Source organism: Vulpes vulpes, chromosome 9 (genome assembly GCF_048418805.1).
Source record: "Vulpes vulpes isolate BD-2025 chromosome 9, VulVul3, whole genome shotgun sequence".
Lineage (NCBI taxonomy): Eukaryota > Metazoa > Chordata > Mammalia > Carnivora > Canidae > Vulpes > Vulpes vulpes.
The window spans coordinates 52,159,846-52,175,397 of record NC_132788.1 but is presented as its reverse complement, the minus strand read 5'-3'; the positions used below and the strand labels follow the sequence as shown (position 1 = coordinate 52,175,397).

The 15,552-nt window shown below is 40.5% G+C and overlaps 1 protein-coding gene across 1 annotated transcript in view; it reads left to right on the top strand.

Annotated features, from left to right (window-relative positions):
* The window catches only part of LOC112918548 (phosphatidylinositol 3,4,5-trisphosphate 3-phosphatase TPTE2-like), an 83,989-nt gene that overhangs the window by 51,531 nt on the left and 16,906 nt on the right, over positions 1-15,552 (top strand). The window contains exons 11-13 of the mRNA XM_025996599.2: positions 3,452-3,513; positions 5,255-5,335; positions 9,587-9,692. Coding sequence (XP_025852384.1) covers positions 3,452-3,513; positions 5,255-5,335; positions 9,587-9,692 — 249 coding nt within the window. The remainder of the gene's footprint in view (positions 1-3,451; positions 3,514-5,254; positions 5,336-9,586; positions 9,693-15,552) is intronic.

The window sequence follows — 15,552 nt, the reverse complement described above, 5'->3', positions numbered from 1 at the left end:
CTATTATTTATATTCCCCAAATGAATGAGAATATATAATGTTTGTCCTTCTCCGATTGACTTACTTCACTCAGCATAATACCCTCCAGTTCCATCCATGTTGAAGCAAATGGTGGGTATTTGTCATTTCTAATGTCAGCCATTATTTCTTCAAATAAGTTTTCTGTAATGTGAATATTTGTTTTCTTGATGCTGTCTAAGGGATCCTTTAACTAATTCATTTTTTTTAATTCTTACTTTTATTTGCTGTTCAGGTTGTGTGTTTTCCATTATCGTGTATTTTACGTTATTGATTTGTTCTGCTGCATCTGCTAATCTGTTGATTCCCTTTAGTGTATTTTTATTTCAATTATTCTGTTCTTCAACTCTAATTGATACTTTTTCATTAAAACAAAAAAAAAATCTTTTTATTGAAGTTCTCCCATTCTTCTCTCCAGCCCAGTAAGCATCTTTATGATCATGACTTTAAACTATTTATCAGATATATTATCTCCATTTCATTTAGTTCTTTTTCTGAGGTTTTGTTGTACTCTTTTGTTTAGAGCAAATTCCTCTATCTCCTCATTTTAGTTAACTTTCTGTGTTTATTTCCATCAATCAGGCAGATCAGCTAGTTCTTCTAAACTTTGAAGGAATGGTCTTGTGTATGGTCATCCCCTGTGTAGACAGTGTGTGCCTGGTGACTTTGGCTGACTGGAGCTGCGAATGGCTTAGGTTTTGGGTCCCAGAACACTCCATGCTGGGCTGTCCTGGTACAATGGCCAGAGCTGTAGTAGGCATTGGCCAGGGTGGTCCCTGAGCTCTCTGCAGAGGAGGCATACTGACAGAGTGGCTGAAGCTGAAAGAAGTACAATCCAGGGAGTACCTGGGCTCTCCACACAGAGGGTCCTTTTCGCAGAATGGCTGAAGCTGAAATAGGTGCAACTGTAGGGAACCTGGGGCTGTCCCCACAGAATGTGCCCTGATGTGGTGGCTGGAGGTAAGGCAGAGGCTGGAGGTCCCAGGGCACTCCATCTGGGGTGGCTGGAGTTTAGGTGGCATGCAACCCAGAGGGTGGCCCAGTGGTTGAGTATCTGCCTTTGGCTCAGGTCATGATCCCAGGGTGCTGAGACAAAGTCCTGCATTGGGCTCCCTGCAGGGAGCCTGCTTCTCCCTCTGCCTGTGTCTCTGCCTCTCTCTGTGTGTCTCTCATGAATAAACAAATAAAATCTTTTTAAAAATGCACTGGAGAAAAATTCCAGTAGTAAAATCTAAGAGGTTTCTTCACCTAGATTGCTTTAAAGAATCTGAAACTAGAAATTACAGATGATGCAGTGGTTTATACCATAGGCCTGGCCTTTCCAAGAAAGAACTCCAATTGGAAGATTCATACTTAAAAGGTTAAAACCTTTGTCTAATATCAGAAGTAGTAAATAAGTGCAGGTTTATGTTTTAAGTTAAGATAAAATATTGAAGGTAAGTATGTATCATTTTTATGATTCCCTGCTATACCTACCTGATTGGATGATAGGCCATCTACTGTGTCTGTGGTTGGACACAGCCACATGGACATGGAACATGGAATCTGCAAAAATGTTTTTCAGATAGGAAAACACCAGTTATAGAGACCCAGAAATGTCCTCCAGAGCTGAAATGTTAACAGTGTATATACGACTGAGAGCTAGGTTGTTATTAGTCAGGATTTCCATTAGCAAGAAGCCTTTATGTATCATCGCATAAGGTGGTAAAAGGTCTTTTTGGAAGTACTTGGCTTAGAATGTTTTTCAAACTATGGGTTGCAAAATAAGTTTAGTTGTTCATTGGGGAAAAAAAGGAAATATCAGAGAGAGTGACAGAACCTGAGAGACTCCTCATTCTGGGAAATGAACAAAGGGTAGTGGAAGGGGAGGTGGGAGCAGGGATGGGGTGATGGGCACTGAGGGGGGCACCTGATGGGATGAGCACTAGGTGTTATACTGTATGTTGGCAAATCAAACTCCAATAAAAAATATACCAAGAAAAAGGAATAGACACTGAGGGGGGCACTTGACGGGATGAGCACTGGGTGTTATTCTGTATGTTGGTAAATTGAACACCAATAAAAAATTAATTTATTAAAAAAAAAGAAAAAGGAATAGAATAGAAAATAGAATGTATCTTGAGTTAAAAGGGTAAGCTTGAAATTATACAAAGTAAGTTCAGCATATACTGGCTAAGACAAAAAACTACAGATAATTATAGAAATAAAAGACAACATATTTTTGAAACCAAATCTTTTTTTTTTTTTAATTTTTTTTTTAAATTTTTATTTATTTATGATAGTCACAGAGAGAGAGAGAGAGAGGCAGAGACATAGGCAGAGGGAGAAGCAGGCTCCATGCACCGGGAGCCTGACGTGGGATTCGATCCCTGGTCTCCAGGATCGCGCCCTGGGCCAAAGGCAAGCGCCAAACCACTGCGCCACCCAGGAATCCCTGAAACCAAATCTTATATAACAAGACAAAAATATAAATTTGAATATAACATAAACTTTGATGATGAAATGACATGAAATCAAGGATTTGCTTTAAAATGCTATAGATGGAGCGGGTGGCTCAGTCAATTAAGTATCTGACTCTTGGTCTCTGCTCAGATCTTGATCTCAGGGTCATGGGTTCAAGCCCTGCATTGGGCTCTGTGCTGAGTGTGGAGCCTAGTCAAAAAAAGTTTAAAAAATGGAATGCTGTAGAAGAAGAGAGGAAGAAAAACAGGGAGAAGGTGTAGAGGAAAGAAACAAGTACAGCAATACAACATACTCTGGGGGACAGATATCTGAGGTTCATTACACTGTTCTCTTTCATGTATGTTTTATAACATACTTAAAAACTCAAAAATAGAAGGGAAAATGGGTGTTATAAATGCTACATCATGTTTTGGGTTCTGGTCATGTTTTATCTTTTATAGGAACTTTTATTTATGTTAGTTAGAAAAACAGGGTGTGTAAGTAGACTTCACTGCTTCTGTCTGTTACTACAATCCCCAGCAGTAGTGATTTAAGAACAATATACACATGTACTTGTGCCTCTGTGCACACAGGACAGAATTCAGGTAGAACCTCAGAGCAGTGAGAAAGCTTTGGCTATTCCTGATTTGGAATATTTTGAACAAGCACTCTGAAAAGGAAAGAAAATCAATCTAAATGGAGCTCTTTGACTCCTAACTGGGAAATGAACAAGGGGTAGTGGAAGGAGAGGTGGGTGGGGGGATGGGGTGATTGGGTGACGGGCACTGAGTGGGGCACTTGATGGGATGAGCACTGGGTGTTATACTGTATGTTGGCAAATCGAACTCCAATAAAAAAATATACAAAATTAAATTAAATTAAATTAAATTAAAAAATTAAATAAAAGGAACTCTGAATATTTCTGACAGCATTTTTATACCAAGAACTGCCATGAACAATGGTTCACTTACTAACTTCTTTTCTCTTCCAGGAAGAACTGGAACTATGGTTTGTGCCTACCTTATTGCCAGTGAAATATTTATAACCGCAGAGGTATGAAAGATGTTACTACGGACTCTGTGTCTTGTGCGATTGAATTTGAATGTGATAGTTCTGAAACCTCACTGGTAGGATGTTAAGAGGATTCTTTGCGCCATGGTATTTAATGAAGTTGTAATTGAAGATGCACATATGAGAAAGTCTGGTTTTGATACTTCCTCATTTATTTTTTTCAAAAATTTATTTAAATTCTAGTTAGTTAACATACCACATTTCCTTGTGTAACTTGCACTGGTTAGTAACTGTGACCTGAATGCCTCTTACTCTGGGCCAGGACTAGGGGGAGGTCAGTGAGACACTCACCTCAAGCATAAAACTTAAGGAAATACCAAAGTTTTCAGTAATTAAAAGAAACAGTCTAATGCAGTATTTTTTAAAATCAAAATTAATGCAAAAAAATCCTTGAGGTATACAATAATAACAATATGTTAAAGAAAGATAGGGCCCAATAAGGATAGGAATAATGTGGGGTAAGGTCAAGCTGTCCAAGTACAAAACAACTCTATAATCATAATGCTTTGTTCACCTCACTGTATCCCAGCCCTGCTCTCATGCCCCCAGTTAGGGGCCTTCCTCCTTCCTCACAAGAATAATATCAAGACTGGTTTGGTAAGTTCTCCAGAGGACTTCCAACATCCTTAGAAGCACGAGGTAGATGAAAGGTACATCTTCCAACATAGAACAAAGTCTCTCCTGTGTGTTATTAACCTCTCATAGTCAAGATCCATGGGGTCTGTTGGAGTCTGTGCCCCTTGAAAATTTCCGCAAAGAGAGGGAGGGCTATTTCCAGTTCTTTTTTTTTTTTTTTTTTTTTTATGATAGTCACACAGAGAGAGATAGAGAGAGGCAGAGACACAGGCAGAGGGAGAAGCAGGCTCCATGCACCGGGAGCCTGACGTGGGATTCAAACCCGGGTCTCCAGGATCGCGCCCTGGGCCAAAGGCAGGCGCCAAACTGCTGCGCCACCCAGGGATCCCTATTTCCAGTTCTTAAAGCACGCTTCTTGGTCTCATTTCTTCCATGATTGTGCTGAGAAGCTCCTACTGAACGGATTTGCCCAGCCTCTCTGCTCCCCACTTGGCCTGCAGTCTGAGAAGAGAAGCTTCAGATTGTCTATAGTGCCCCACACTCTGGCACCCCCATCTGCTTTCTTCCTAATTTGAGACACACAGGTTAGGAAAGTGAATATTCCAGGACAGTGTTTTTCAAACTGGATCCAATCCAACAGTGAGTTGCAAAGTCAACTTATTGGATTGTGACTAGTGTTTTGTGTGGGTTTTTTTTTTTTTTAAAGATTTTATTTATTCGTTCATAAGAAACACAGAGAGAGGCAGAGACATAAGCAGAGGGAGAAGCAGGCTCCTCACAGGGAGCCTGAGGCAGGACACAATCCCAGGGCCCCAGGATCATGCCCTGAGCCAAAGGCAGAGGCTCAACCACTGAGGCACCCTGGTGTCCCAGTGACAAGCATTTTTTTTAAATAAAGTAGAATAGATTAGAATAGGAAATATCAAAAGGTAAGTATTATTTTGTGAAACTTTGGCTTCAGTTGTGTGTGAGTGTGTGTTTGTGTAAAAAGCCTTGACATGACTTTTTCCATCAACTTTATTTTGGGCGGCCTCAGCCCAAAGGCTGCTAACTTAAGGAAATAATATGCCCTTAGAAACTTTACGAATGCCTCACATGGGAAAAGAAAGTGCAGATGAACTATGATTGCATTGCCCCCTTTCTGTAGGATAGCCTTTACTATTTTGGAGAACGGCGAACAGATAAAAGCACCAGCACTAAATTTCAGGGAGTTGAAACTCCTTCTCAGGTAAGTTGTCTTTCCTAAAAGGGGGTTCTTTGGGGAGTTCGGTTAAGATTGGCACCTATTTGGTTGCATTTTGGACTCCTCCTCTGCTGCTCGACTCTGGTGCCTGTGACAGGCCATGATCCTTCCCAGGGCCTGAGGGCCACACCTGTGGCCCTGCCCATGTGCTGCAAGCACCGAGTTCCCCTAAGGCATCCTGCTGTCGGGTTTACATCTGTCATTGCTACAGAGTTCAAAAGTTGATTCCCTTTCCAAAGTAGAAAGGTCTAATTTCTAAGATTTTAGACTCTTGAAGATTATGGAAAGTCACTAGCATTTGATTTCCCTCTGAGAGTCTTTCACAAACGCCTACTAGGGCAATTCACTTCTTGCAGAAAGAACATCATGTGCATGTGTGACAGAGACAGAGGAGGGGACTGCTGCATTTTGAAAGAAAAAGAAAGGGGGGAATTAACATCTTTCAAAAACCTATTATAGTCCAGACATTATTGCACTTTGACATATATTATCTCATTTAATACTCAGAAAACCCATGTGAAACATATACAGTTACTGTATTTTTTCCTTTTAAAAATGTTTTGTGATGAATAATATCAAACATAAAAAGTTGAGACAGTCCTATAACAAATTCCCCTATAGTCTTCATGCCACTGCAATCAGAATTTTATCATGTCTCATTCATTCCCTCCCCACTGTCCTCACACACACATCCCTTCTCCACTTCTTGAAACCCGGGCTACTATGGAGAAAATCCTGTCAGATCATTGTATCCACAGTATTTCACTGTAACATCTCACATAGATTCTTGGGGAGGAAAACAACTTAAAACCATTGATCATATCTAAAAATATTACATCTCAAGGGGCACCTTGGTCGCTCAGTGAATTAAGCATCCAATTCTTGATTTCAGCTCAGGTCGTGATCTTAGGGTGGTGAGATCGAGCCCCATGATGAACTCTACACTGCACAAGGTGTCTGCTTGAGATTTTCTCTCTACCCCCCCACCCCTCCCTCTAAAACAAATAAAGAAATCTTTAAAAAAAATATTATGCCTTAATAATATCCAATTTCCATAATTACCTTAAATGTTTCTAAAATTTACTTTGTTTCAATCAGGATCTAAACAAGGGCCACACATTTTATTTGGTTGCTAGATCTCTTCAATCTCTTTTAGATCTTCCTTATGATTTATTTATTGCAGTAACCAGGATATTTATCCTTGAGAGTTTACAACATTCTAGACTTTGTTGCAAAAACCATGCTATGAGTATTATATTCATTATCTCATTTAATATTCTCAAAAACTTGGGTGGGGGGATGGGGTGACTGTCACAGAGGGGGGCATTTGACGGGATAAGCACTGGGTGTTATGCTATGTGTTGGCAAATCGAACTCCAATAAAAAATATATACAAAAAAATATATATTCTCAAAAACTCTAAGGAGGCACCATTATGATTCCCATTTTATAGATTGAGAAATTGAGGTTCAGGGAAAACCAACTTTTTGAACCAAGAACTCAAATCCAGCTGTGTCAGACTCTATAGCCCATTATTTCCCATCCTGTGCCTTTTCTATATTGCTCCTCAAGCTGAAGTGAGAGCTAGTTAGGAACACTTAAGTAGACCTACGTGGATATGGCTGTGAATGAAAGTTTGAGTTAAGGGCTGGGAGCTGGATAGATACCCTTGGCCTTCATTAGCAGCAATATTATAACTGCTGACTCTAGACATTGAGTTTGAGGCAAGAGAATTCAGCCTTATCCACTGATATTTTTCTGCCACCCTCACACAAAACAGGAAGAAAAAAACCATAAACCATAAACTAAAAATAATAGATGAACTTACAAAAGCCTAGCTATAGTAATGGACATCATGCCATTTCCATGCTCAAGATCCATACTGGTTTCTGCCAGTGGCAACAAATCTAAACGTTTCACCTGGCACTCAGTATCTTTGAGAATGTGATTTTTCCACTCATTTCTTGCACTATGTGCCTCACATTGTCCCATACTCCACATTTGGACTGTTTGTGTTTTCCCACCCTGTCCACATGGTGTAATCACGTGCCCTTGCTTGTGGGGGTCCCTTTCCTGGAGCCACTTTCCCTTTGAGCATAAGGAGTTTCTTACTTTTTCAGTTCTTATACTCCTTTGTGTTTTTCGGGGGCACTAGTTTACTTCGCATTATTCTCTAGCCGTTTATCCCTTTTGCAGGCAAGGCCCATGTCTTATCCATCTTTGCACCATTTGCCTCCCAGAGTGTCTCACAGTATCCCCTTTGTTTGTAGGTAATGCTTACTAAACACATGTTCATCATATTAACTCCTGCTCCAAACCCTTGTTGTTTTAGGCTGTAGGAGAAGCAGCTTGAGAGCTCGGGTGTGTTACGAGCCTTTTGTGGAAAGTAGAGAATCTGGTGGCAGGGGCCAAGGACATGTTAGATATAACTCCTTCAAGGACTCTCTCCCTGTACATCTGCCCTTCCCCACCACTTCGACACCATGTAGTTTCTCTAACTTCAGTCTAGAACTGGCACACCACAGGCCATGATGGACTCTCTTCTGATTCAGTGGGGTAACAGTACAAGGACCTGGCAGCAGTGTGAGCACTGGGTTAGCAAAGCCCCCAGACAGAGTTCCCTCCATGGGAAATGGTGGTAAATCTGATACCGTCATATTTTGACTGTGCTTTGTGGCCCATTCTGTGGACTCCATTTCATCCATTCCCCAAGTTAAGAACTTGCATGAGCTTTTCTTTTGACTGGCCCTTTCCAACGGAAAATATGGCAGTTAATTTTATTAACACATCCCATTGGGTGGGAAAACACCTGTGAACTTTGAAGTCCAGTTGATTCAGTACTAGAACTCTTCCATTTCTTTTTTTTTTTTTTTTTTAAGGTTTCATTTATTTATCTGAGAGCGAGAGTGTGCCAGGTGTGGAGGGAAGGGGGAGGTAGAGGGAAAAGGAGAGTCTTTTTTTTTTTAATACAGTTTATTTTCTTAAACAAGTGAAACACATCCCAAGACTTATTAGCTTTCTGGCCTTGGGCAAATTGCTTTATTTCTCTGAGACATTGTCTTTCATCTTTATTTTTTAATTTTTATTTTTAAATTTTTATTTAAATTCAATTAATTAACATATATTATTGGTTTCAGAGGTAGAGTCCAGTGATTCATCAGTCTTATATAACACCCAGTACTCATTATATTACATGCCCTCCTTGATATCCATCACTCAGTTACCCCATCCCCCGGCCCCTCACCCCTCCAAAGACCCTGTTTGTTTTCTATCATTTAGAGTCCCTTATGGTTTGTCTCCCTCTTGGATTTCATCTTGTTTTATTTTTTAAGGGGAGAGGGTCTTAAGTAGACTCCCCGTGCTGAGTGCCAACACAGGGACTTGATCTCACAACCCTGAGATCACACCCCTAAGATCATGACCCGAGCCAAAACCAAGAGTCAGATGCTTAACCAACTGCATCACCCAGGTGCCCCCAGAATTCATCCACTTCTTGAGAGTCAAGGAGGGGGTGCCTGGTTGGCTCTGTTGGTAGAACATGTGACTCTTGATCTCAGGGTTGCCAAGTTCCAGCCCCATGTGGGTGTAGAGATTATCTTTAAAAAAAATTTTTTAATCTTTAAAAAAAAGTAGAAAGAGTCAAGGAGAGCCCTTGTGAGCAGCTTGCCACAGGAGAAGGACTAGGCTAAGAGGATCCAGGGCTTCCTCACAAAAAATAGAATTGGGGACATGAAAAGTGAATACACTCAAACTGGCCATGGAGGTTAGGGCATATGTATCTACTAGTGGCATGTGGAGGTCTTCTTAAATTCTTTCATGACTAAGAGGCTACTTAGTCAAGATTGTGCCAAACCATAAATCTTCTTTCAACTCAGTTACAGCCAAGCCTCCACCCCCAGATGGACCTTTTCCACAGTTGCATTAACTGCATCTTGATGTAATGTTGTAGCTCTTTCACTGATTCCGATTAGGTGCCCACTCAATCATAAGTAGCCTATAAGCAACACCTGGCTCCTTTTGTGTTCCCTCCTTGCAGCACTGTGTTCAGTATTTTTCTTCTAAGGGATATTTTCAGTCATGAGGCAGCAAATATAAACATGCCTAGTTATATAATGGCACTCAGTAAATGTGTCTTTAATTAGTGATTCTCCTTAAGTTCTATGTAAAAAAAATATAAGGAATGCTGAGTGTGGGCTTTTCATCTCCACTTAAATTGAAGCTTCTGTTGTTTTGCAGAATAGGTATGTTGGATATTTTGCAGATGTGAAAAATATCTACAATATGACTCTCCCTCCAAGAAAAACACTCAAGATAAAAAAATTCATTATTTATTCAATTCATGGTAAGTGCTTTATATATAATTGGAGAATTTGGCAAAGGACAATGTTCTGATTTTTCAGGCGTAAGAAGGTTGCTCCTCGGCCTCTATACCGACAGTCTCAACCCATGGCTGTCCTTTTATGCATCCTCACATATGAACAGCCCTCCCCGGAAGAGTCCAGCAGCCCTTAGGTATCCTCTCTTTTCCTTTCCCATCACCAATTTGTGGGGCTCCATCCTCTTCCCTTTTCTCTTGTTCTCATTGCTGCTTTGGCCTCAGCCCAGGATGGACTTTTCAGAATTGGACCTCCACTGGAGAGGAGAGAAAGGGCTCATGAGCCCTGGATACCACCCTTTCCACATGCCTGCCTCTAGTTCAGGGTTCATCTTGGCAGAGGCACCTCTGTATCATTTTCTTACATGTTCCCTTCAGAGACCCTTTTTTTTCTCTCATCACCTGGCCTCTCCCTCTCCCCTCCTCCACCCATGGCCCTTTCACCCCCAGCAATTCAAGGTGTCTTAATATGTCTTAAATGCCCAACGATGCCTTAAATACCCAAACAGCAAGTGAATTTTGTTGCCACAAATTCTTTTTTCACAAATAACTACCAAGTGCCTGCTCTGGGACCCCCATGCAAGCGTTTCTCTGCCCTTAAGAAGGAGAGGAATGCGTACACATAGATAAAGATCCGACCACAGTATTCAGGCACACACAGACTGGGCCCTGCTCAGCTGGGGATCAAGGAAAGCTTCCTAGGGAACAGCACCCAGGTCTTCCCTATCTGAATCTACACGAACACAGAAAGTGTTGGGAGTCACCATTTGCTTCGACGTGGATGGAACTGGAGGGTATTATGTTGAGTGAAATAAGTCAATCGGAGAAGGACAAACATTATATGGTCTCATTCATTTGGGGAATATAAATAATAGTGAAAGGGAATAAAGGGGAAAGGAGGAAAAATAAGTGGGAAATATCAGAAAAGGAGACAGAACATGGAAGACTCCTAACTCTGGGAAACGAACTAGGGGTGGTGGAAGGGGAGGTGGGCGGGGGGTGGGGGTGACTGGGTGGCAGGCACTGAGGGGGGCCCTTGATGGGATGAGCACTGGGTGTTATTCTGTATGTTGGCAAATTGAACACCAATAAAAAACAAATTTATTATTTAAAAAAAAGTGTACCACACATGCAAAAAAAAAAAAAGAAGAAAGAAAGAAAGAAAGAAAGAAAGAAAGAAAGAAAGAAAGAAAGAAAGAAAGGGTTGGGAGAAACCTGGACTCTTGGCAGGGGGGTGGGGGTTCAGCTATTGGTTATTACCAGGAGTAAAAATCCTTTTAAACCTTAAAAGAGCTGACTGATTGCCTGCTTCAAGAATGTCAGGAGAGGTAATGGGATCCACCATCATCCAAGGAGGCAGGAAAATTAGTCAAATCACCCATCTCTGGGACTTAATAAAGGATGGGGAAGGGGAGCAGTGGAAGAAGGAGGGAGCCATCCTCAGGTCTCTAATTCTACATCACCCACCTCACTTTCTGAAAAGCTCAGATGGGAGTTGCAGAGCAGGGCCACCTAGTGGGGATGAGATAAGACCTCTCTCACTGCCAGAGGCGCAGCAGGGAGTGAGTGATGCTCTGACTCCCCAAAGTCAGAGTGTGGACCATGAGGAGGTGCCAGGTCTCTCATGGGTGGAATGGTGCCAGGGCATTGGTATCCATTCAAACAGCCTAGTATTTTTATTTTTCTGGAGAGTTGCACAAAATAAGATCTAGATTTTTTTTAACATTTCATCCAATTAGTCAGAAATAAAAGAATCCTTTAAAATATATAAAAACTGCATAGTCAAAAAAGTACAGTTAGTTCAAGTATAAAATGCTTTTTCTCAAATTATTTCTATATCCCTTCTCTTTTTTTAATGATAAATTTATTTTTTATTGGTGTTCAATTTGCCAACATACAGAATAACACCCAGTGCTCATCCTGTCAAGTGCCCACCTCACTGCCCGCCTTCTCAACACCACGCACATAGAGGTGGTGGTGAGGAATTTTAATGAATTACCACAAACACATTGCACAGGTTTTTGGCTTGTGAAAACAAGTGTCAATCCAGTAGCATTGTTTCTGTGGGAAATATTGGTCTAGGTCTCCAAACAAGCATTGTGCAGGCAGACCCTCGAAACACAGTATGTTCTGGCAGAAGGCTGCTTGTGTGTATAAATGAGCAAACTGTCTGTGAAAAGGCTTTGCAGACTGCAAAGTCCTCTGCAGAGTCCATTATGACTGTTTCATGGGCTGTGTGTGAATTAGGAGGGACAGGGTTGCCATGGGTCCTAATGGGTGACCTCAATCAGAATTCCAGCTGCTGTCAGACCCCACCAGGGCAGAGCCAGGCTTGTCCAACAGGTGTCAGAAGGTAGGGGATAGCAGTATTTTGCTTTGTTCCCTTTCCATGTTCAGTGGGATCTTACAAAAAGGGTAGTCCACTTTATTCTCTAATGAGAGAAGCAACACAGTCAGCCATTGGAGCATTTTCTCCCACTGAGAAATATAAACCCAGCCATAAAACCAACTTGGTGGCATGATAGTATTGTATCTGAGTGTATACTCTGCTTCAATTTCCTCTTTGTTAACAATGAGACCAACAGTATCTATACAAACCTCTGTGAGTATTAAACTGTCCCAGATAGGCAAATAGGCACTTAGTCCAATGGAGTTTTAATATATTTTCTAACATGGATAATGAGAATGGGAATTGTTTCCCAAATTCTAAACTTAACAATGTTTTTAATATGTTCTAGAATTTTGTGTGTTTCTCAGTCTGATATTATATCCTAAGACTGATTTTTCTGTTAACATTTTAAATTTTACAGAAACTCTGTAGAAACATTGTTTGTTTAAATTGTAAGTTGTAGATGTGGCGAATAGAGGAGCTAACCCAATGTACAAATACTGCAGGGGAAAACTGGTAGAGGGTTTCATGGGTTTGGTTTGCTAGTCTTGGGCTTACATAAAATAGATGATAAAAGTCTACTTTGAGATTCTTCATGAAGACTTCCAGGCAAAGTTATAATCTTAGCAATTGTTCAATACAGTGTGAGTCCAGGCTTGAGAACCAACTTCAGTAGGGCTACATGGTAAGTTAACATTCTTTCTGTACCCACGTAAATAATCAGGCCAAAGCTAAAGGCCAGCCACCTTCTTCTTCTTTTCTTTTTAAATTTTACTTATTATCCTCTTATCCCCTTATTATTCTCTTATAAGCCTGTCCTTCAAGTTGTACCCTCTAGGCTAAGAAGTGCTGTTAGCCCTTGGGGGTGGAGACTCTTGATGCCCCATCAGGATCCCCTTAGATCCCTTCTACCAGCCAGCTCTGTGCTCCCATCCCCCTAGCCTCCACCCCCTTTGCTATAATCTTTGGAGAATTACCACTGAAGCCAACTCACTTATATGGAACCAAAAATTACTAAGAGTGATACCATCCCTCTTGGGCAGCCCATAGGCAATGACCAACAGTTGTACAAAAACTCAACTCCATTGCTTCAAAGTGTGACAAACTCTGCAGTATGATTTACACTAAAGAATCCCCGCCCCTCCCCCACCCCGATCAAGCTGAATACACTGAATCCCACCCTTCCTTGGCTCTTATGAATTAATTCCTCCTAGAAGCACTTCCTTTATAAATCACTAGCACCCAAAGGGTTGGCTCAGGGTCTACTTCTCAACCTAAGACCTAACAAATACTCAACCTAAGACCACCTATTATACTGAGATATTTCTAATATTGTATTTACTTAGCCTATATCAGGGGATATACTCTATATTGCAAACTGCATGAAGATAGAGACCATTATACATTCATCTTTGAATCCCCCAGATCATAACACATTGGAACTCAGTAAATCTCTGTTGACTTAACTTGAACTAAAATGTCTCTGGCATGTCTCACTACACCATGGCCATCCCTCACCACCCACTTCTCAATTTTATCCCTTACCTCTCTATCCCTCCATAAATCAGCTCCAGCAACAGTGGCTTTCTTCTTCATGTTCTTTGTTGTCACTCTTTTATAGTAACAATTCTTGGACTTCTATGTATTGTCTCCCCATATTTTATAAACTTTTTTCTTTATTGAGGTATACTTGACACAAAATGTTACATTAATTTCAGATACATAACCTTGTGATTTAACACGTCTACATGTTATGTTATGCTCACCACAAGTATAGCTACCATCTATCACCATACAACACTATTACAGTATCACTCACTACATTTCCTATGCTGTACCTTTTACCCCCATGACTTATTCATTCCATGACTGAAAGCCTGTATCTCCCACTCTCCTTCACGTATTTTGTACATCTTCCCATCTGCCTCCCCTCTGGTAACCACCAGTTTGTTTTCTGTATTTACAGGTTTGATTCTACTTTTTTGTTTGATCATTTTTTATTTTTTATATTCCACATAAAAGTAAACCCATATGATATTTGTCCATTTTTGTCTGACTTATTTCACTTAAAATAATATCCTGGAGGTCCATCCATGTTGTCACAAATAGCAAAATATCATTCTTTTTATGGGTGAGTTATATATCTATATCTATATCTAATCATCTCTTTATTCATCTATCAATGGACACTTAAGTAGCTTCCATGTCTTGGCTATTGCAGTAAAGAGAGAGGTGTAGATATCTTTTCAAATTACTGTTTTTGAACATGGAAGACTCCTAACTCTGGGAAACAAACTAGGGGTGGTGGAAGGGGAGGAGGGTGGGGGTGGGGGTGACTGGGTAGCGGGCACTGAGGTGGGCACTTGACAGGATGAGCACTGGGTGTTATTCTGTATGTTGGCAAATTGAACATCAATAAAGAATAAGTCTATTATTAAAAAAAATATTGTTTTTGTCTTCTCTGGGTAAATACCCAGTAGTGCAATTGCTGGATCATATGGTATTTCTATTTTTTATCTCTTTTTTTTCCCTATTTTTCATCTCTTAAGGAACCTCAATACTGTTTTCCACCATGGCTGCACCAATTTACATTCCAACCAAAAGTGTGCAAGTGTTCCTCATTCTCCACATCCTTGCCAACACTTATTATTTCTTGTCTTTTTTATTTTACCCATTCTGACAGTGTCAAGTGAAATATTATTATGGGGTTTTTATTTACTTTTCTTTCATGATTAGTGATGTTCAGAATCTTTTAATGGGTCAGCCATTTGTATGTCCTCTGTGGAAAATGTCTATTCAGGTCCTCTGCTCACCTTTAAATTAGATTATTTGTATTTTGGTGTTGAGTTTTAGAAGTTCTTCATATATTTTGGATATTAATTACACATCAGATATATCATTTAAAGTATCTTCTCCCATTCATGAGGTTGCCTTTTCAACTTGGTGGTGGTTTCCTTCACTGTGCAAATTTATTTTGTAGTCCCAATGGCTTATTGTTCCTTTTGTTTCCCATACTGGAGGAGACATACTAGAAAACAGTTGCTAAAGCCAATGTTAAAGACCTGAAAGGAAAAAAACTGCAATCAAGAACACTCCACCCAACAAGGCTGTCATTGAGAAGGAGAGAAAAAGAGTTTCCCAGACAAGGGTGCCTGGGTGGTTCCATTGGTTGAGTGTCTGAATCTTGATTTTGGCTCAGGTCATGATCCCAGGGTCCTGAGATCAAGCCCTGCATCAGGCTCCATACTCAGTGAAGAGCCTGCCTCTTTGTCTGCCCCTCCCTCTGCTCTCATGCTCACACTTTCTCTCCCTCTCATAGATAAATAAAATATTTTTTAAAATGGACACTACCAAAAAAGAAAACTCCAGGTCAATATCTCTGATGAACATAAATGTAAAAATCCTCAAAAAATATTAGCAAACTGAATCCAACAATAT